This window comes from Drosophila ficusphila, unplaced genomic scaffold (genome assembly GCF_018152265.1).
Source record: "Drosophila ficusphila isolate 14025-0441.05 unplaced genomic scaffold, ASM1815226v1 contig_414, whole genome shotgun sequence".
NCBI classification, from domain to species: Eukaryota; Metazoa; Arthropoda; class Insecta; order Diptera; family Drosophilidae; genus Drosophila; species Drosophila ficusphila.
Genome location: NW_025064328.1, coordinates 3,354,999 through 3,376,963, shown reverse-complemented (window position 1 = coordinate 3,376,963; position 21,965 = coordinate 3,354,999). Strand labels below are relative to the sequence as shown.

Sequence of the window (21,965 nt, the reverse complement as noted above, 5' to 3'; positions counted from 1 at the left end):
ACAAATTATCTTTTAATTGAGCTTGCTACGCTTTATGTTTAACTTTCTGAGGTTAGAATCAGAAATGCATTTCGTAGACAACTGCATCTGTTTAAGAATTGGCAGCAAGACATCTTAAATAACACTGTCTCAGACACTCAAGCGAGTCAAGACTTTTCTTGGCTGACTAACTCCGGCCGGACATGCAGCACAATTCTCTTGAGTTGGAGAGCCGGGGCAAAGTCCTCGTCAGGCGGACCAGCATCATCAGGATAATGATCATCATGCGATGCAGATGGAGTCGTACCTGTGAGCTACTTTCATGCTCCGAATTCAGCACACTTGAGTGACGGAAGCAGCTGCCAGCTGGTCTCTTGTCAGGCTGCAGGACCAGCTCTAAGGATCTGGCTGCCCCGCATCCCTCGTCCTGATTGCGAAATATGAGCCGGGAGTTGAGAGCCGAGAGGAGGCGGAAAATCCGCTTCAACTTGCATGTCTGCCTGTCAGCAGCAACTAAGCGAATTTATAGCAATAGTTTACGTATACTCGTATATGTATATTTTTTTTACCCAGCCAACAACTTGATTCGATGACTTAAAACGTTTATCGTGTTCGTCCGCAGTCGACAGACACTGTATTATGGCCCGGCCAACATGTCGTATACTTAACATTCCGTATGCCACAAGTTGTGCACTTTCCCAGGCCACTCTGCTCGATATCACCGGCATATATACCCCCTATATAACCCGCCCCTTGACTCATAAGTGAAATTTAATTGTGTTCAACATGGATTCAAGTCTGGCACAAAAAAAAAGGGACTAAAGTGAAAAAGGTTGACTAGGCTTTTCTACCCTCCGTATTATTTTCATTGATATCGTTTCGAGTCGATTGTTTCGATGGGTTTTGGGCGGAGGCAATTTCCTAATGAATCGAATCGATATATTCCCTCCCTTCCCGTCTAGACAGCATAAATTTATTTATTTATGATATTTACGTACGTACTGATTAATCTTGAGCCATTGTCTCGGGTAATTTATGTCATTTACGAGCATTTGCCGCTTATCAAAGTCACGATAAATTAAAACAGAAATGATCTGCCCCCTCCTCTCGCTTTTGTTCCTGTCGAGCAAAGCCAATTACGTTTATTACATAATTCAGCAGCTGCCCACGCATCCAACAGATGAGATGAAAATGTCTAAAAGCTGGAGGACGATGATGGCGATGGAGGGGGAGGGGGGGGGAGGAGTGGGGAGGATTAAGATAACCTGGGTGAATACGCACCAAACAGCGACGTCAGCGAAAAACCGCGATGCCCACAAGAGGATAAACCGAAGAAGAAAGGTGAAATTCTGGATTCGGGCGAAAAGTCAGGTCAAGCAATTAAGAAAACCCCAAGTGTGGTGTAAAAGCCTTAAGAGTTTTCCCTCTCTCACTCTCTCTATCTCTATCTCTCTTTCTGTCACTCCCCATTTGGGCCACTCCCTATCAGTTTTCCCATTTCCCTCGTCCACTTAAATAGGCACAAATATGTTTGTTGCCAAATTCGAGCTTCATTAGCAATCGGAAAGGAGTTCGCTTCACGCCAGCTGACAACCTAATGCGAATGTCGAAACAATATTTTCCATGTCTGCTAATGTTTCAGCATGTGTGTGTGTGTGTATGTGTGTGAATGGATGTGGAAAAGGGAGGAAATCCTAGCCAAATTCCGGGAAAGCGGGCGGCAAAAAGTGAAAGCAGCGAGACAGTGAAATCCTATTAAGAAGTTTCTATCGCAAATTAAAATCTAAATACGCAAACAAAATGATGGTGACGTCTGCGCCACGGGGAAGCCAGACAGCCAAAAACAAAAAGAGCACTCATCACTGAGAGAAAAATAAAGCAAAACAACAAATGCAGAACAGAATGAAAAATCTGAGAACAACCAAACGTTCCACTTTGTTTAATTTCTATACATAAATAGACTTTGATATTTTATGTTTTTCCTTATTCAAGGCGCTGAAGGCAAAAATACACATGCTTTCAAATAAGTGAAATATTTGGGATTTTTATTTGTTTACCTTTGAAGGAAATTTATTTATGGAAATGCGCTTTTCTACGATTTGTTTAGCAAACAATTCGAACTATAATCTAAACATTCTACGAATGGTTTGCATTTTTAAAAGGTAAATCATTTTAATGAAAATCTATATTTTATTTCCCAATGGAAAACTTTCATTAGCATTCCCTGCTTGTATGTTCTTTGTTCTCAACTCCTTTACTGCAATTGATTAAAGATATTCTCTCTGTGTGCGCAGCAAAGGCTCCAAGGAAATGGCATTAACCAGGACAAAGGTAACCGCTAGTAGCCAACAGGCAAGCCACCTTGGCCACGCCCCGTATTTCCTTTTTATTTGTGCTGTCTGCTTACAGTTTGAATTATAAGCTAGCGAAAATTTAATAAAGCTTTCTCCTCCCCAAAGAGAAGGAAGCCGAAAGACGGGCGACTTTGGGGCAGGACACGCTTGGCAAGGACATGGAACACCCGGCCGCAGGAGAGGACAGACGACAGACAACGACGACTATGACAATGTCAAAGAGTTTCGCTGCACGCAATGTGGGCGTGGCAAAGGCTGTCGGGGGGATAGAGCACCTGCGACAACAACAACAACGAAAACAACAACAACAAAAACAACGGGGAGCAGCAACAACTATTGACGGCAAAGTTTTTGGCCTGGCAAATGGCAAAAGTTTTGAGCTCTCCACCCGTTATCCGTCCTATAAATTCGCCTTTCCTTTACTTTCCTTTCCTTTTCGATTATTTTATTTTTGTGCCGCCTTGCTGCCCTTGCAGCAACTTTAAGCCTTTATTAAATTGTGTGTCCAAAGTCAACAGCGAAAGCAGAAGCGACAGCGACTGCGAATGACAGCAACAATTGACAGCAAAACAAACGATTGTCATTGCCAAGTGTGTGCGTCAACCTTTGAACCCCGAGTTGCTGCTCCCCCAAGTTTTCAGTTCTGTGTGAAAAAGTACAGCCCACTTTCCCCACCCACCCAACACAGCCACCTCCATGCTGGAAAATAGATGTCAAGCGGTTTTCCCCCAGTCCGTTTAAATTGAATTGTTAATTCGGCCCAGAAAACCTTTTCCCTTTTTGCCTTTTGTGTGCGTGTTTGACATCAATGCGATTTTCTTTTTGGCTCGTTCCGGGTGAAAATATTTATGTTGAACCCTTTTTGTGGCAGCTTTTGTTTTGGCCTTTGTTGCGCGTTATGCAAACATTCGACTGTCAGTGACAACAGGACAGGAAAAGCATCCCAACTTTCCCCATTTCCCCCACAGCTAAAACCCGTCCATTTCTCCCCTCTTTTACCCAAACTAGTTATATCTGAGCCGGAGTCAATGGGGAATATAGGTAGATAGGTACACCTGCATCGGATGGCTCTGTGGTCCTGGCAGCCGATTCTATTAACTTTTTGCCCGTTCAACATTTGCATATCCCGACCGCAAGAGTCCAGTTTACAGTTTTCAGTTCGACTCCCGACAATCCGCCACTTCCGCGCTCACAGCTCCCCACATTGTTTGCCATTTGCAATGGTATCCCCACCCCTCCTCCCCCTCTCACAGCCCACCCCCGTTTTCCACCCATTTCCCACCATGACTAAGGCATAAATCAAGCGCAAAGTACAAATATTTTTCAAGTGACAACAAATATATAATGACGACTCCACGGGCTTTGCCTCTTGGCCAGCACCTGAAAGCCTGAATAGCAGAGTACCTGAATGGACGCTGCCGGGAACTGGGAACCGGGAACCGTGCTTCTCTGTTGACTCTTTTGGCTGGAGCACAGTGCCACCCACTCTCATGATTTCTGCAGAAGGTTACTCTAACTGGAGGGGGCATCTCGAATTTAATATGAACAATTTGGGAGATAGCATGGTCGAACGTCTTTAGTTTCAGCATTTGACTCACAGGAACGAAAGGAATTTAATCAGCCCAAATATGTAGATGCTTGTGGATATAAATAACATGAAGAACATTCTTCTGCAAGTTTTTTTTTTTTGGTTTTAGCTGGAAAAGTCCCCAGATTCACTTTGGGTAAAAATATGAATATGAACTAATTGTATGCTTTATTTGAATCTTGTGTTTCCATTTAATTTGCCATTAAATCTTGGTTATGTATTTTCTCTCAAATCAGTTTCATTTTTCCCCTTTTCCACAAAATCCGACTTTAATTAATTTACGAGTAAAGTAATTCATGGCCGTAACCACATATCCACGTCCATTAAAATATGGTATTTCATTCCGAAATTGTTGTGACACTTTCATTAATAAATCTGCGATTTCCTTTGCATAACCATAATAACCATAATTTCTCATTATAAAATATATTTGATGACAATCGTTGTTTCAGCAGATGTTCCCCTAGGCAGTGCATCAAAAACTCAATTTTCCTGTGCAGTTTTCCCAGGCTTTTCCGGCCAAACCTGCTCCACTTTCCGTTGCGACGCTGCGGCTTGCGCTTTGCTGATTTCGTTTTGATTACGGCAAATTGTTTTTAGTTGCCTTCGTCGTTCAGTTCCTTTCCGCGATTTGTTTCGTGGCCAAGTTTATATTGCGGCATTTGTGCAGTTTGCCCAGTTCCGTTGATTTGCATTCATAGCCACCGTAATCACAGGTCAAGTCGCAAATTATATTCAACTCCAAACTCCCCTTCCTGACCTTAACAACCAGCTGAAATATTGACAAAGTCCTAAACAAATGACGATTGCGTGCCTTGTGTATTAAGTATTGATAAATGCTACTATTTGTTGAGTAATTTTGGTCAGACTTTATGCATTATAAATTGATTCATTTAACCATTTGCGCTTATAAAAAAAAGGGTATATTAAATAATTTTGGTAAATATGAGGAGTTAAAGCACACAACTAATAATAACCTAGATTGTTTGCTTTAACCCATTAAACACATTAAATTTTGGTTACAAGGTTTTTTTTTTGTTCTCTGTTTAGTTTGTCGCTGTTGGCAGCAATTAGCAAGTTTTTCGATGCACAACTTTTTAATGAAATTAACAACCCGCGGGACCCAATTCTTTTTTTTTTTGCCATCGTGCAGCAAATGTTAAGTGCTACTTCAACTCCAGACCTCCTCTAATGAGAGGGTAAAAAAAAAGTATGACTAGACGGATGTCTGCAGGGATAATACGATATTTAGGAATTGTCGTTCTGTTTAACTGATTAGTTTGTGGGCGCGACTTTCAATGCCGATCCATGGCGATAACATTTATAAGGCGTAACAACTAGTTCCTGCACTTATGTCATATTTCAGGGACAGTGACAGCCGGAGGTTAACACGCACGCATGCCACGCCCCTCGGCGCCTTTTCCACCTCTCATATGTATGGTATGTTATATGTATATGCATGGAGTCATCCACGTTTCGATTAAACAAACCTTCTTAAATATGCAATGACATTGACTCAAAGGCGAGGGAGAGCTTAGAGTGGGTGGAATGGATTAGGGTGTGGGTTTAACATACGAAATAAATCCAATCAGCATATTGCATTCAGGCTATATCGACAGATTATCACAGACTTTATTGAAAATTCTGTAGCCAACAGCATTGCATTTAAGTTAGAGGATTAAAGGCTTTTCAATTTGCCTGATAATCTTACTTAAAAGGAGCGATTACATTAAAAATTTTAGTTAGTGCAGGTCAAAGCTTTGTGCATGTTATTCAATATTATTTTAAGGAAGACCATAAAATACCTTGAATTTGCGTGACTGCTTTTTGGTTAAAAGATAAAACTTTATGTATTTATTCAGGCATAAAAACTAATGAAATTGAATCCATGAAACGATTGAACTGACATGCTTAGCAATTTCAAACTGCTCGTTCACTTAAATTGTAAAAGGATTTGAGCTTTATCTACGATTGCATAACCTTAGCTCAGCTAATTAGGCAAAGGAGAAAGAGGGAAGCGAAGCGGAAAAGAAAGTAAAAGGATTGCCAGCGATTGCATAAGCCAGCCAGCAACAATATACATATATAGGTACTCATATATATTGTATGACTTGGAGGTATAGAAAGGAAACAGGAATTCAACGGCAGTTGAGGAAAATGGGGAAAATGTCAACGCGACAGCGACAACGCATGCAACATGCCCGGCGCCCAACTGACGCTCAAGGATACGCAAACACACACACACAGATACACTCACACACACACATGCTAGATGACGGTGTGTATCTGTGTTTGCAGTTGCTTGCGTAACGTAAAAATAGCCTTGAACTGCAGCCGTGCGCTTTCAATGGATTTGCATGCCGCCCACTCTGCCCCACTCCCACCCACTCAAGGTCACGCGATGCCTACCGCAAATGGAACAGTTGCGGCCCATAAAGGCTGACACGACCATTATATAAGCCGGCGACCGCTGCAAATGTCGCCGAGACACCCTGCTAATTGCTTCTCGAGCAGCAGCAGTTGCAACGAAAATTGCACTTGCAAGTGAAACTAGTGTTGCAACTTGCCATTGCAACACGCAATTGCATTATTGGCCAGTAAATGTCATCGAAGTTGTCCCTTTTTCCTCGGAAAACAAAACGAAAAACGGTTACTGATCGAATTTGCAATTCCAGAGTCTTTTCTTTCACAGTCAAAAGCTTAATGCGGACTAATAACATTAATTCCAATTTTTCGTAAATTTGGTAAAGACTTAGGGACCAAAAAAGAGCGAAATCTGAATGGGGCCCTAATGAATATTTATATGTATTTGTTTGGCTTAATATTTGGAGCTGCCCTCGACGTCGCTGGCCATTTAATGTCCTTTTTCCTTGCCTTTTCTCTCGCTTTGGTCTATTCTGGTTTATTCCCGCCATATCCTTGCCATTTGCTTATGCTGGCAGCTCTTTCATTTCGCTTTCCGCTTTTTGCTCTGCTCTGCTCCAGCGCCATCGTCGTGTGCAAGTTGGCCATAAAAATGGAGTAACATTTATGACCCACATCAGGCGCACACCAGCAAAGCAACAAACGCAGAAGGACTCAGAACGCAGGCAATGCACTGACAAAAATACTGAAGTATTTTCCAGACCATGTAAAATCACAAAACAAGACTACGTTTTTTTTCTAAAACTTGTAACTCTTTTATTTAGAAAAATATGCATTTATGACATGTTTTCAGGGATTGTTTCTATTTATTTACTTTAAAACATTTTTACACAAACGCATTAAAGGTATTTAAATATTTTGCTGTGCATGGCTAAAACGAAAATGCTTTTGCGTGGGTGTGGATGAACATTAGGGAGTTCTATGGGGCGGGGAAAGCCGGGAACGGGATGGAATGACGCCTGCAAGCGCAACATTCACAAGGATATTTTATTTTACTGTTATTCCATTTCCCGCTTCTTGTTGCTGTTGCTTCTACTGCTGCTGTCCTTTTGTTATTGCTCCTTTCGGCATTTCGACATTTACTTTTCGACTCGCAGCGCATATCCTTGAAACACCCCTTCCCCATCTAGTGCTTTTTTGGTGAACACCCCGTTATAGGTTAAAGCTGTTTTCAAGGTTAAATATGCGTGGCATATCGGAATCCAAGGATTTTCGTGTTTTGAGTGACTTACCCTTTTGCTCCATTAAGTATGCCACACATTTAACTGCAGCGCATGCAACATACTGGCCGCTTTTCCTGCTCCTTCCTAGCCGCTCCTTTCGCCTTCTCCCCTTCTCTCCCCTCCTTCCCCCTTCTCTTTCGTTTCGCTTACTGACCCAGTTCGCTTTGTTTTGCGTGTTTATCTTGCTCAGGTAGCTTCTGCGTTTTCGGCTGCTGTTGCCGCTTGTTTTTGTAGCATGTTCTTTTTTAGAAACACAAATTTAGACCTTGTATAAGTTTTACCGTTTTTGTTTTTATCTCAACTATGACCGACTTAGGCACGCACGCACACACACACATGCGTTAAAAGGAGAAGAAGGTTAAAACAGAGAATGAGAAACCGAGATATATGACAATTTAGCGCCCAATTCAGTTAATTGTGGCTTGCGTTTATTAAGGCCACTTTATCAAATCTTCTCCCTTTCTTAATTTCCCTCGTCTCCCTTTTTTATGCACTCTACTTTCACTCACAATTGTGCTGCTAATTCCGTTACTTTCACTTTGTTAGGCCTTCTGTTTGCTTGTATGTGAATGTCTGTGTCAGTGTATTGGTGTGTTTTGGCTCTTGGAGCACACGTGTGCGTTTATGTGTATCCGTGTGCGTCGATTAACGGCATTGATTTTTTCCAAAAACAAACAATAATTCCACTCTAATTTCACTGATCCGTTTTGTTTTAGTTATTCGATTATTTTGTGCGCCGTTTCACGTGGACATTTAGCATTTTCCGTTTTGGTTTGCTTTAATTTCGGCGATTTGCGCGCGCGCTGGGTGTACAGGTGTGCGTGTCTAACTGTGTGTAAGTATTTCGTGTGTGAGTGTGTTGGCCATGTGTTTGTTAAATATAGTTGCCCGAGAGCGAAGATTCCGCAGGAGCAGCAGCGCACGTCCGCTCTCCACGACGCTTTTCACACTTCTAAAAGGCTCCAACGCCACTCTCGCGTATTTATGCAAAACGCGCGTCTCCACAAAATCGCACTCTCTCTCTCACTTATTGGGATCCCAAATGTCTCTCTCTCTCTCTCTCGCAATCTCTTTAGGCGCCACTATGTCTACGCATAAATAATACGCACGTTGCAAGTAAAGCGTGCGAATGCAAGAGGGAGAGAACAGCTCCAACGCTCATCTCTATGCAAAGTCAACTCCATCAGGCAGGTGTAAAAAGTGAGAGAGGGTGACGCTTTGGGTTATCAGGACTGGCAGAGTCCCCTTTCTTTCTAAAATTTTGAAACTAATAAAATATAATGATTTTAATTTTAATTTTAAAGAAGAGATATAATAATTTATAAGTTTTACAAAGAAAAGTATGAAACTGCATACTCGAACAAGATTTTACAACTTCTCGATTTTTTAAGATTTTAATTCATGTTTTGTAAAAGGATACTTCAATATCGATATTTCGGATATGCTCTGCATTCTCCTACGCTAACGGCATACGTCATCATAACGGTAAACAAAATTTTGCATGAGAGAAATTCCCATAGAGCTCACAAATTTCGTTGCCACCTCTCTCTTGCCTCATGGTCATGCGCTTTATTCCTTTCTTACATGCTCCCACTTCATTTGCTCACCGCGCAGCCTCAAAAGCGATTCACTGTCTCCCTCGCATTCCTATATCCCTCCAATTTCTTTAGCAACCTCTACTGTTATTGCATGCGAAGCACGTGAATCTTTGTGTTTACTTTTTAATTTTCTCCCAGCTCTCAGGCTCAGTTGGCATTTGTTTTTATTGTTGCCGCCGCCAGTTGTTGTTGCTGCCACCTTTTGGAGCTTTTGTTTTTCTTTATCGCATGTGTGGGCCTTTGTTTTTCTTGTGGGCCTTGCTTTGTTTTGTTTTGTTTGGTTCCATTCATACGGAGTTTCGTGGGTTTAGCTTTTGGGGAGAAACTATGCAAACTGTTTTCCATTTACGATCGACAGTTGGCAGTGTGAGTGATTGTGTGCGTGTGTACGCCAGAGATTTGTATGGAAATTGGCGCAAAATATGCCCCAAAACCGAATTCAAGTCCCCAGTTAGTTATGTGCAGCAGCTTGCCTTTTCTGCATTCACATTTTCCGAGCACAGAGCTGCATATCAGCATTTGCCGGGGGAAAACTCATTCCCAATTTCACAATCTCCTCTTTTTAAGTAAACCGAATTTTCCTAATTATTCTTTTCCTTCTTCTGGCATTTCCAAAAAAGAATTCCAAAAATCTAACAAATTAAAAAACAATATAAAATAATCATAAATTTTATTACATTGCAAAAGGTCAATATCGATCTGGGTTCGAATTTTTTTGTAATTCGAGCGAAACTAAGTTGCGGAACCGTCTACAAAGCATGTTATGGCATTTCGAATGTTTGTTTTGGGGAAATGTTAAATCATGCATGCTGATTGTCCTGTGGCCTCGAGGATGCCAAGAATAGCAAGGATGCATGGCATAAAACAGCAGCATAAGCATCACAATCGGCATCAGCCATATTCGAACTCGTTTACATTTTCAACTTTGTTTCGCATTGCTGGCATGTCCAAAAGTGACGAGAAAAGAGGAAAGCGAGCTGGATGCAAATGATTTCGCTGGCATTGATAGCCAACGTTTTCTCTGCGATTTTCCCCGATATTCTTCCTCTGACATTTCCCCTTTGGCCTGTGGAAAATCAACAGCACAAAAACCGCTTCAGCAACAGGAATTTTGATTTTAAGCAAACGGAGTGCAGAACAAACAAATAAACAAAAGGGGGGGAGTCGTGGGGTGGGAAACTGTGTGCGGGCGTATCCACAGCAACGGAAATTCTAACCGTAACTCATGGGCGGCCTCCCCTCACCTTTTCCTCTAACCCCTTCCCCAGCCGAAACTATTTCCATGAGTAATTGCCGCTGTGCATGCGCCTCTGTCTGGAAAATGGCACTCCTCCTCCGGCCGTCCCACTTTATTTCCCCATCATCATCATCATCAGCTGTATTTGTTGTCAGTTTCGGTCGGGCTTTAAGCCATTTAGCCAGACCAGACCGGTGGGCCAACAGCAGGAGCACCCAGCCAGGTAAACTGTTGATTCCATGTGGCGACGCGTCTGTCAAGGATCCTCCCCAACTCCCCCTTTCACGTGGGAACTTTGGTACGTTTCACCCATCTGATATCTGTCCAGCACGTCGGGATATTCGAGTTTATACACATGCACAGTTCAACTTCTCTAACTCAATACCAAATCTGTCACACGGAAAAATCGCGTTAACAGGAAGTTTAAGCTGAATATAAATACAAATAGTTTTGAGATTGCAAATTGTAAGGAGTTATACCTATTTATTTAAGACTAGAGGTCCTGTGTCCGCTTCGCTGGTCAACACAATTTAACAACATAAAAGTCAATGTTGCAACATTTTTTAAATATATGGAAGTATAGAAAGATGGTTATTTAAGTTAAGTTTGACTTTTCCACTTGCGCAGCACAATCCAGCCGTTTCTCTTTTAAACATTAACGCACTGCAATATCGGTATATAGTCGCCATTGCTCCAATATCTAAATTTTCATTATCACTGTAGTTCGCAGTGGGGTCATATTGGAATGCCAAGCGATTAAATGATGCTAATGATCTCCATGTGCTCATTTGTCTTTCTTCGCTTAAGTTTTGTGAATATACTGGCTGCTGGCTTGGATGTCTGCGGCCAATGTTTGCACGTCGTCCTCTAAGCATTTTGGACTATGGACAGAGTGGTGAATTTATCCTCAAATGCACGATCCACATAATTTTCACAGTTCAACTTAAATTGAATAAAAATTCTTTTTTTTTTTCACAATTTCACAGTGAACACAAAAATTGAGTTAAAATGCTATGGAAGCGTGTTTGTCAGTGTGATGAGGTAGCAACTCACTTTATATGCGACAATATTGCAATTTTCTTACGGATCCCTAATTTTTTTCAAAATAAATTATAGCCTATTTAACTCCACGATAATATAGCTTTCTATCGGTGAAAGAATTTTTTAAATCGGACCAGTAGTTCCGGAGCCTATTCCCTGCAAACAAACAAACAAACAAACAAACAAACAAACAAATTTTACCTCTTTATAATATTAGTATAGATTAAGTGAAATTTTAGTTTAAAAAAAAAAAACTTCAAATGTAACTCATAAAAATTCCAATAATAATAAAAACTATTTCCTTTTTCTACGAAATTTTTAAGTGGTTGTAATTCCATAATTATTTCCGGAACATGCAAAGTTCAAGCCCTGAAACTTCCACTGTATGTTTGTTGGACATGGCTTTCAAAAGCATTGCAGTCGTCATGGCATTTACCTTTATTAACATAGAAACGGGCACAAAAAGATCCTTATCCATTCACCGCGAAAAGGATAAAAGTTTTTTGTTTGATTTCCGGGAAGTTTATCTACCTCGTGACCTTTGCCAAAGGATTTCTTTCAGTGGAATTTGGCCGGTTTTTGGATTTTGTACGAAAATAGCATTCATTCGCCAGACAAAACAAAACAATGAAGTGTGTTTGGGGGTCCCGGAGTGAAGAATAAACCAGATCAAGTCCCCAGATGGCCATAAACATCAAAAGAGTGCACTCAAACACGTAAACATTTCAGTGCTAGGAAAATGTAAAGCAATTCGCTGAAAAGTATGCTATAAAATTGCGAGAGTGACAGAAGACAGATACGCACAGACATTGGGCCATAAATTTTGTCCCATTTTCGGTTATTTTTGTCAACAGTCGATAGCTTAATGTACATAGAATCTCCCCAATTCATCCCTTTAAATGCAAAACCCGAATAAACCCCTCTGATTTTCTAAATTTAGGCGTAAAATGCTGATTATTAGACCATAAACGCTTTTATATCGTTTCGCTGCACATTCGGAATCCCAAACTGTGGTCAGCACTTTTGGCCGTTGTGTCTGCGGTTTGATTAGTTAGTTATTTTTGCAAAAAACCACACATTGTTTTAAACATAGTTGAGGGCCAACTTTAATTGCCTAATGCTGAATGCAAATTTCAATCAAATCGCTTTGAAATGCACGAAATAAACCGCAAACTAATGCACAAACAAATCGCATTAAATGGAAAACTTTTTTCGCGTTCGCTCACTGAGATTCGATTAGGTGTGGGTAAATGGGAAAATCGAAAAATTAAGGAGGGTGATAAGCAGATGAGCGCCTCTCGGTTGATTGTCACTTGAATATTCCGAGCGTGATCGATGCGCAGAGCTTTTGGTTTCCTCGATTTCGCCAGCGAATTGAATTCAGAAAAGCCCCACACGTAAGCAGTGCTCCATCTCCCTCCCGCGCCATCTCCGGCTATCCGCCATCTCTTTCGCACACCATCGCTGGTTGTGTTTTCTCTCGTGGGCAAAATTAATGTCAATTTTTATGCTTGATTTATGGCATCGTATTTATTCTTCTGGGGCGTCGCCGACATTTTGGCCCGGCTTCATTTGAATTCAATTGCTGGCGAAGATGCCACGGCGCTGATTTTGTCGCAGCAAATGTCGAAGGAGCAGGTCGAGAGCGGCACGTGACCCGCTAACCCCGAAAGCGCAATATACACAGCATCCTGCCCTCCATTCCTGAGCAGTCAAACACATCTGCCAAAGGGCAATAAAAAATTGACAACGCCAACGCCAACTGACAGCAGCGGAACGATGAGGCGAAGAGGTCCTAGGCTTAGGTGTTTACACAGAGAAATACAACAAAGCAGAAAGTTCTACATTTTAAAATGGGCGTCCTTCGGAAAAATCTGACATAAACAGGGGTCAAAAATTCGACCCTCTCAGAGTAAAAAAAATTAAATGCAGTTCGCCTTGGAATTCCATCACAATCATTTTGAGGTACGATACAATCTAGTATGTCACTTTGAGATAGGTTTTCCGACTTATGGCTCTTGGAAATGCTAATTTGGGTCTCCTATTCCAATTCATCGGAAATTTTACGAAAAATCTGCCCTGAACAGGGGTCAAAAAGTCGAACCTCTCCGAATGAAAAAGTTTAAATGGAGTTTGTTTCCGAATTCCATCACAATCATTTAGAGGTATGTCACTTTGAGATCGGTTAAAAATTTTCCAAAGTATGGCACCTGGAAGTGCTAATTCTTTGCAATTCATCGAAAACTTTTGTTTTTCTCAGTGCTGGCGATACTAGCTTCCTTTTCCTGCAATCATTCACCAAAAGGGAGCAAAGGTGGGAAAATAAAGCTGTGTCTGCCTATCAGTTGACACAGCCGAAGGAAGCGGGGCATCCACAAAGTGCTGCAGCGTTGCAATTGCCCGGGAATCTTTGGTGCAGCTGCAGCTGCAGTTGCATCACTTTTCCCGCGATGCTATCCCAGCTTCTTCTTCTTCTTCTTTTCCATTTGCTGCCCCTGCCACAGGTAAACACCTGGGGCCGGCACTTTGGCGTTATTAAAGCGCTCCCCAGCGGAGGAAGTGGAATCATCAGCCATTTTTGGCTGGCAGGCCGGAAGCACTTTGCGTGCAGATTTATGGCTCGCCCCAGGCCGATCCTCCGTGGGAAATACATCTGCATGCATATATGCACACATACATATGTATATATGTATGTAGTATGTTGGCATGCGTGTACTTGGGTTTATGGGTGCATATCCTTCGGTTTTCCACGCTCCTCTGCGCTTTTATTTTCGAATGCATTTAAATTGCATTTGCTTTGGCCGCTGATAAAACTGTCGGCACTTGACAACCTTATCGCCGCACTTAAATTCGAGGGCGAAAAACAATAGACCCATAAATTTAACGTCGGATTTATTGGCGAAAAGCTTGTTTCCCATTTATGATGAATGTACGAGTGTCCATGTTCTGAAAAATCAGTAAGATCAGAATAAAGCCCTGTGAAATTTATTTTATTCACAATGGATTTTTAAAGAATTTTTCTTGTTGTTTAAAAAACTTTGGTTTGTTATGGATTTATTATATTTTACACATTTTATCAACTGATGTTTCAAGTATCACTTGCCATTGAATAAGTTTGATTATTTGTAAATTTAATAAATCATAAAAAATGTTAAATTGATTTTAATTCCCACTGGAGAAGCATCACGATTTCTGCCAATAATTCCCCCGCTTAAAATCTCTTTCTGTTCCATTTTCTGCCATTTTTTTCCAGCCGAATGACTTTTAAGTGTCAGCTGAAAGGCTCCAAGTGAAATCAGCCGTGCCACTTGAGTTTCCCCCACCCGGCATTTCCTTTGGAAAATCCGCCCAACCTTTGAGTTTGGCTTAAAGTTGTGTGTTATGGCGCTCGACTTGTTTGCCTTTCATTTGCTGTCCACTCACGCAGCCTCTCTTCACTTGGCGCGGCCACTTGCCGATAATCCCTGCCCCGCCCCCAAAGCTCACACCACCCACCGCCTGCCACCCAACCCCACCTGCCGCCCACTCCAATGCCGTGCACATAATCCGTTTAAAATGAGCACTGGCTGTGCTCCAGTTTCCGCTGCTCCTGTTTTTGAGTGCACTGAAATTAATTTAACGACTTGACGCACTTCAAACTGCACAAAACACATGAGTGCGGGGTGGAAAATGGGTGGGGGCTAGCAGTTTTTCCTGTTGCTCATGCGAGAAAGCGGGGTTTGGTGGGGGCAGGAAGTGCTGGGACAATGGCAACTTGACCTTGACACGTTCGACGTTTCTCTGCGCATTCTCTTCCTTGTTCCCGCATTTTAGTTTTCTTTTTTGCGACTTTCGCCTGGCTTACGTAAATTCAATTTTCAGTTTGATGAAAGCAAAGTTCAGACTACACACAAGTGTGTATGTCACTGTGTGAAAGGACTACCTGAGAATCCAGTGCCTGCAGGTATGCAATGCCATTTAGGCACTTGAGAAAAATATCAGATAAATGCAGAATCCATTTTAATGCTTAAGAATTGCTTTCTTGTATTCTCTTAGTCAATTAAACCTATATTTCAAAATTAGTTCTCCATTATTAATAGATTTTAACATTTCCAATAATTTTAGGTGATTTAGCGATTTTAAGTATTAGGTTTTTTTGGATAAAGAAATATTTCTCAGTGCAAATGACATAAGAAGAAGGCGGCGGTATTGGAGAGCGTGTGATTTGCACAATCTGCACACAACTCGAAATTAAATTCGGCCCCGGCAACAGCTCGAACTTTTTTGCGAAAGGTCAAAATGTTAATGTATTTGAAATGAGACGCCACAAAAAAAAAAAAAAGAAACGAGAGCGAAAGGAGCAGGGATAAAATAAAGTGTGAGCTAGGGAAAGGTGAAGGGGACAGCAGGCCAAAAACGAGACTCAGATGCGAGATACAGCACAGGGAACTTTCGCCCCTCGGAAAGTGGCAAAAACTTGTCCATGTTCATTCAACTTGACACGGTCGCCAGCGGGCAGACAAACTCCCCAAAAAAAAAAGGGACCCAGCAAAAATACAAGGAAACTTGGGCCTAATATAGGGAATGAAACTAGAAATGCCCTTTAAAAATGCGCCATACTGAAAAATCGAAGATATATAAAACAAACTCATTATATTCTTAGGTAATCCTCAGTCAAAAGGTTAAATTTTTTTAAATTTTTTAAGCAGTATAAACGTGTATACTTTGTAAGTATTCCGCTTTATTACCACGTTTCAAGCTCTATAGAAAAATCACAATACCCCCTGTCAATGTGTCAAAGCCGAAATAAAAAAGATGTCTGCGTGTGTGTGGGCGGGGGGCGTGGAATGTTTAATGCGATTTGCCACACGTAACTCAGTCTGTGGAGACTGTTGAATTACTTAGAATACAGAAGCCCACGTCGTGCTCTACTTTTGTGCTTTATTGAAGAGGGATACACGAACTTATTTGCCATGATTTGGGTCCACAATGCACAGCATTGTCACGGGATCCGTCAAACAATCTACAAAATGGTTAAGTAATTAAAAAGGTGTATTAACTTAAATGGTTTTTGCTACCAACCGCCTGCCGCCAAAGAACTCCAAAGGGTTAAAACCAAAACCAAAACCAGCAGGAATAACTTCATGTTGTGAACTCTTTAAGAAAACCTTTACGAATAATGCTCTTATTGAAAACAAATAGATTTGGTTCTTATCAGTAGAGAAGCTTCCGATAGAAAAATTCCGAAAAGCAAAGCTCTGATTATAAAAATAGAGCTGAGATCAGTCTTGAGAGTAAATGCACTTAGAGCGATAAGGATACAAAAATCAAATTTAAAATTGCTTAAAGAACAAAAATAAAAGCAAAATGAAAAATTTTACTCACCTTGAAAATTGATTAAGATAAAAACAAACCTAAACTATTTATTGTATTGCTAATTCACTGCATTAGTTGGCACTACTTTTTCTTTAAAAAACAATTCAAATGCTACCAATAATTTAATTATGTAAGCTATTCACTATAGTGTTCTCCACCCGCACTTTTAAAATAAGCAGTCATTTAAAAAATTGATTGTTGTGCGCAATTTGGTTATCGATAACGAAGGCATCTAATCAGCTGTTGAGTCCGCAGATAATTTCGTGCTTACCAACACTACCAAACTTTACTAGAGAACAAGACAACAAATTGATAAAACTTATTTGGTTTATTTATTTAGAATAAGAAAATAAAGTCTGCAATATGGGTGATACTAAAGCCAATCCCTTTGATATGGACAGCTCCACTTTCGACGCAGAAAAGTATTTGGAAAGGTTGCTAAAGGTGAGGAGAAAACAACTTCATTGAAGAAACAACCATTAACTTTAACCTTATGTTTTTGTTATTATTCATAATTTTAGGACTGTTCCCTAAAGCAAATAATGGATACTGAGGCGGCGGTTGTGAAAGACACCCAAACTCTGCACTCCGACATGCAGACTTTAGTCTACGAGAATTACAATAAGTTCATCTCCGCCACGGATACAATTCGCCGAATGAAAGATGACTTTAAGCAGATGGAAACAGACGTTAATTTGCTGATGACTAAGATGCAGTCTATAACCACTTTTAGTGAGCAAATCACCGGAACCCTGCAGGGCACCAGATCTCAACTATGTCGCTTGTCCGAAAAGCATTCACTGCTCAAGCGGCTGCAGTTCCTCTCAACCCTTCCAGCCAAACTAAAATCCCTGATTGAAGAGCAAAACTACTCCCAAGCTGTGCAGGATTACCTGCATGCCCAGAAAGTGTTCGCCCAATACGGCCGTCAGCCATCGTTTGACGGAATTCAACGAGATTGCGATGCCATTATGGCGGACCTAAAAGAACAATTAAGGAAGGACTTTCAAAGGGCAGGAAATACGGCCCAGTCGTTAACAGAGATTGGAGAGCTCCTCCTGCAACTGGACGAGAAGACCTCGGATCTAGCCAGTGAGATGCTCACTTGTGCGGGAAAGCGACTTCACGAGCAGATAGTTATGCTGCAAGATCAAACAGAGCGGGATATGCTGGAGTTCGTGGACATGGGCATCGATGGATTCCTCAACGATTTGGCACTCGTGGTGACCTCCTACTTTGACATGTTTGTGGCCAAGCACTACGAGCAGGAGCGGTAATCTTAATTCAGCAAATTGAACTTTGCATTGGTATTAATTTCCCTTCCTATTTTAGTGACGACTTCCAGGAGAATGCCCTCCAGGAGCTGAATGTCTTCCTTAATCAAAACATCGATAAGTATCTAACACTTGTCCAGGATCGCGTGGAATCAGACATTGGCTATGGAGACACCCAAGTGATGCTACGTGCTCTAGATCGCCTGCATCGACGCCTGCAAGCAATGCGAAATATCTGCCGCGGTTTGGAAGTGCAACGCAACACAGTATCCATTATAATATCCGCTGCCCACCAACTCTGCGATGCGCATGCAAAAAACCTCAAGGATCACTTTGCTGATAGCTTGAGTGCTGTTCGCTTATCCCTGGTGTCCGCCAAAAGCGATGCAGCTGCTGGTCTCAATCTCAATGACCTGATCAGCAACCTGTACGTCGCCATGGTGGAGAAGATCAAGGGCGTGCTACAGGACTTGCTTATATTCTTGCGCACCGACTGGTCATTTAACATCAAGGCGGAGCACAAGGGCGCCTTGTGCGTGGAGGGAATAAGAGAGAACCTGCTTATTGGCTTCCTGCGTCATATCGCCAAAGTGATGTGCGGTTTTGGAGATGCCTCCAGCTCCAGTCCACCGAATCTTCTACTAGTGCTTTCTAAAACGTGTCTGGAACTGGAACAGCAGGGCGTTCACATACTGGTAAGCATTGCCTAACATCTACTAAGAGTTTTTTCTAATAAACTACTCTTGCAGATTGCATTGGTGGATGATCTATACGAAATCGATTCGGAGAACAGCGCCACACTTACCCACGAAACGGAGATCTGTGCGGAGATGCGGGAAACGGCTCAGGCACTACTTGACTCTTATGTACGCCTTCAAGGTAACAATATCTCACAAATGCTTCGCAAAAGCGTGGAGACACGGGACTGGCTCAACTGCCTGGAACCACGATCCGTGCGAGCTGTAATGAAACGTGTGGTGGAGGAACTGAGCAGCATTGAAACTGTGGTCGCCAGTCTCTACGAGGCAAACCCAAATACAACGTCAGGATTCCGCACAACGGCCAGCAGCGATTCCAGCCGTAAAACATACTTCAGCAACTTTGCATCAACCTCCAAGCCACAATACCGATCCAATTGGTCTAACTACACGCCTTCGCAACTGGAATCCAGCTACGTGTCAAACATACATCGCTTGTTCTCGGAGCGAGTTGAGATCTTTACTTCGGTGGAGTTCACTAAGGCCTCTATTGTGATGGGCATTATTAAAATTGGTCTAAAGGTAAGAGATTATTTTCAATCTGGCTCGATGCTTATGAGTTTCTTTTTCCTAGACCCTTCTTGAGTGCGTGAGGTTAAGAACTTTCAGCAAATACGGACTGCAGCAGATCCAAGTGGATGCGCACTATCTGCAAATGAATCTCTGGCGGTTTGTTAGCGATGAAAAGTGAGTTCGATACAATTATTATTAGAAAAGATTTAATTAAATAAATTACTTTACAGCCTGGTCAACTTCCTGCTGGACGAGATCCTTGGCTCAGCTGTGCAACGCTGCTTGGAGTCCGTTTTAATGGAGCCCAATGCTGTGGAAATTATTTGTGAACGGGGTTAGTATTGGTTTCCAAAAATTTTAACAACATTCCACTTAAAATCTCCGTCTATTTTGTTAAACGCTGCTAGCCTAAGGATCTTAAAATAAACGTCTCTGTTTCTTAATAGAAAAAGTTATTAACTTGGCGGGAAGGGAAATAAAAGAATTTAACTTTTCTAAGAAAATTCTATTAAGTCCTACACCGTCAAATGGTTTTGTAACAGAGCTGCAATTGTATGTAACGATTTTTAACAAAAACATGATTTTTAATCTGTGTTTTCGGGACTAAGACACAGGGTGAACTCGATGCCGTCGGCCTTGAGATCCTCGTCGCTGTTCGTCAGCAGAATGCTGTGCGTGGTTTCGCCTCCATCTCCGCCCGTTGAGATGGTGAGGATGCTGGGTGCGACTTCATCGATGGCCTTTCGTTTCTCGGAGCGTGCCTTTCGCGCCTCCTCGAACTCTTTCGGATGACATTTCCGGCGATGAGTGTGCTGGTTGGCATTCGAATTGAAGGTTTTCGGGCAGTGAGGACACTTGTAGAGCACCTCACCAGTGTGCGTGGCCATGTGCTCCTTTAACGTAATGGCCTTTTTGAAGGCTTTGTCGCACACGCTGCAAACATGCTTCTTATCCGTGAGGTGAACATATCGCTGGTGACTCAACATGGCGCTGCGATTCGGGGAGACCTTTCCGCAGATTTCGCAGGTGGTAGCGGTGCCATTGTGTCTTCTCACATGCTTTTTAAGGCTATGCTTGTTTTTGTGCCACGACCCACAGATATCGCACTGCACCTTGGGTTCTGTGACACCAGCGTGCTCCAGTTGGTGGCGCTGGAAGGCCGCTCGACCGCGAATTACCTGGGCACAAATGTCGCACATAGTGCCATAATTGCCATGGGCCATCTTTACGTGCGTGCAGAGCAGAGATTGGTTGGGAAATCTGTTCGAGAAGAAATTAAAAATTAAAATTTTAAACAAGTAATACAAAACGTACCTTCTTTCGCAGAGGTCGCACACCACGTTGCGCTCCTTGTGGATAACGCGGTGCTGGTCCAATAGATACTGCTTCGTGTATTTTTTCGGACACTGCTCGCACATAAAAGTCTTCTCCTCCTCCGGATGGTGCTTCAGCAGCTCGTGATTCCTCAGGCACTGTTTGTCCGCAAACCGCTTGTCGCACTGAGTGCATCTACAATTAAATTTCTCATTAGTTAATGACCCTCGTGCGGATATTTCCTATTCAGATTGGCTTTCTCCACTTTACCACTCACTTAAACTTCTCGGGATCGGCATGGCGATCGATGTGATCGGTGAGGAAGGAGCGCTTGTAGAACTTCTTGTTGCAGCAGATGGCATATCCTTTGCGGTGGTGCTCCTGCAACATGTGCTTGCACAAGAGCAGGAACGTCTCCTGTCCCTCGTGGCAAACATCGCAAGTGAGTCGCATGTGGGCAGAGATCTTTGCATCGATCTCTAGCATGGACTGCTTGTAGTCTGCATAGCGTTTAGTTTTTTGCGGGGATACTTCTGCTTTGGAGGGGTTTCGCTTGGCTCTAGTTTTAGTTACTAAAATCTTTGATTCTTTTAGAGGAAGAGGAGGAGGTTTTGGTTCGGTTGCAGGATTGGATTTACTCTTGGTAGAGGAACGCGTTTCTCTTCGTTCTTCTGTGGGTAAGGTGGGTACGGGTTCTAGTTCATCCTCAAGCTTCGTTCCTGGTTCAGATGCTTCCTTGACAGGTTCTTCTTCTAATGGACCTTGTCCCTCCTGCTGAGCAATAACTTCGTTGAGGAACTGTTCATTGTTAAAAGATTCGCAGTCACTAGCGGGCAAGCCGACCGCCTGATCCTCATCCTCCGCCTCATCCTGAAAATCCAAACCATCATCCGGCTCCGGTTTCCCCTGATCCTGGACAGTTTTCAACGAAAACCTTTCCGTTAGCAGAAGATGTGCACTTTCCACCGTCACATAAAACTTATGGAAATCGTTCACCTGGTTCCAGCAGGTCAAACAAATCACCGTGGATATAGGATCATCGCATTTAGGCTGCAATAGAAAAATGATTCTTTATATTTTTACCAAGAGAATCCAAAAAGAACACACCTCAAACCAAAAGTACTTCGCCAGCACATTAGCCACATTTAGCGAGAGGCCAATGTCCTCGAAAATCCTTATCGTATCCGAATCGTTGACGCTGTTCAGGCACAAACGGCAAATCATGCTTAAATTAACACATTTAAACTTTTAAAACAAAAATTATTTGTTTGTTGACTTTTTGACCAAGAGTGGCTTTGCATCAGCTG

At 42.2% G+C, this 21,965-nt stretch overlaps 3 protein-coding genes across 7 annotated transcripts in view; 1 reads left to right on the top strand and 2 right to left on the bottom strand.

Moving 5' to 3' along the window:
• The window catches only part of LOC108087815, a 47,701-nt gene extending 30,874 nt beyond the window's left edge, over positions 1-16,827 (bottom strand). Inside the window, exons 1-3 of one of the 4 annotated variants that reach the window (XR_001771192.1) lie at positions 16,809-16,827; positions 16,506-16,591; positions 16,248-16,446 (exon numbers count right to left, since the gene is read on the bottom strand). The gene's annotated coding sequence lies outside the window, so the exon portion shown is untranslated. Of the gene's footprint in view, positions 1-7,577; positions 7,880-8,077; positions 16,447-16,505; positions 16,592-16,808 lie in introns of those variants that run through there. The other 3 variants (XM_017185379.2, XM_017185381.2, XM_017185380.2) reach the window with 3 other exon arrangements.
• A 248-nt stretch (positions 16,828-17,075) lies between these two features.
• On the top strand, positions 17,076-19,795 carry LOC108087861 (vacuolar protein sorting-associated protein 51 homolog). Of its 2 annotated transcripts, XM_017185445.1 has the most exons (7): positions 17,076-17,243; positions 17,321-18,072; positions 18,132-18,768; positions 18,823-19,353; positions 19,406-19,518; positions 19,575-19,678; positions 19,752-19,795. In XM_017185445.1, exons 1-7 carry the CDS (start codon positions 17,163-17,165, stop codon positions 19,754-19,756), a joined length of 2,223 nt encoding a protein of 740 aa, XP_017040934.1. In that variant the 5' UTR covers positions 17,076-17,162; the 3' UTR covers positions 19,757-19,795. The 2 variants fall into 2 exon arrangements, with proteins under 2 accessions (XP_017040934.1, XP_017040933.1); XM_017185444.1 differs by having other exon boundaries at positions 19,575-19,795.
• On the bottom strand, positions 19,712-21,952 carry LOC108087862 (transcription factor grauzone). The gene is made up of 4 exons (XM_017185446.2): positions 21,766-21,952; positions 20,936-21,708; positions 20,659-20,853; positions 19,712-20,604 (listed from the first exon to the last, which is right to left on the bottom strand). Exons 1-4 carry the CDS (start codon positions 21,880-21,882, stop codon positions 19,929-19,931), a joined length of 1,761 nt encoding a protein of 586 aa, XP_017040935.1. The 5' UTR covers positions 21,883-21,952; the 3' UTR covers positions 19,712-19,928.
• Positions 21,953-21,965: the final 13 nt, after the last annotated feature.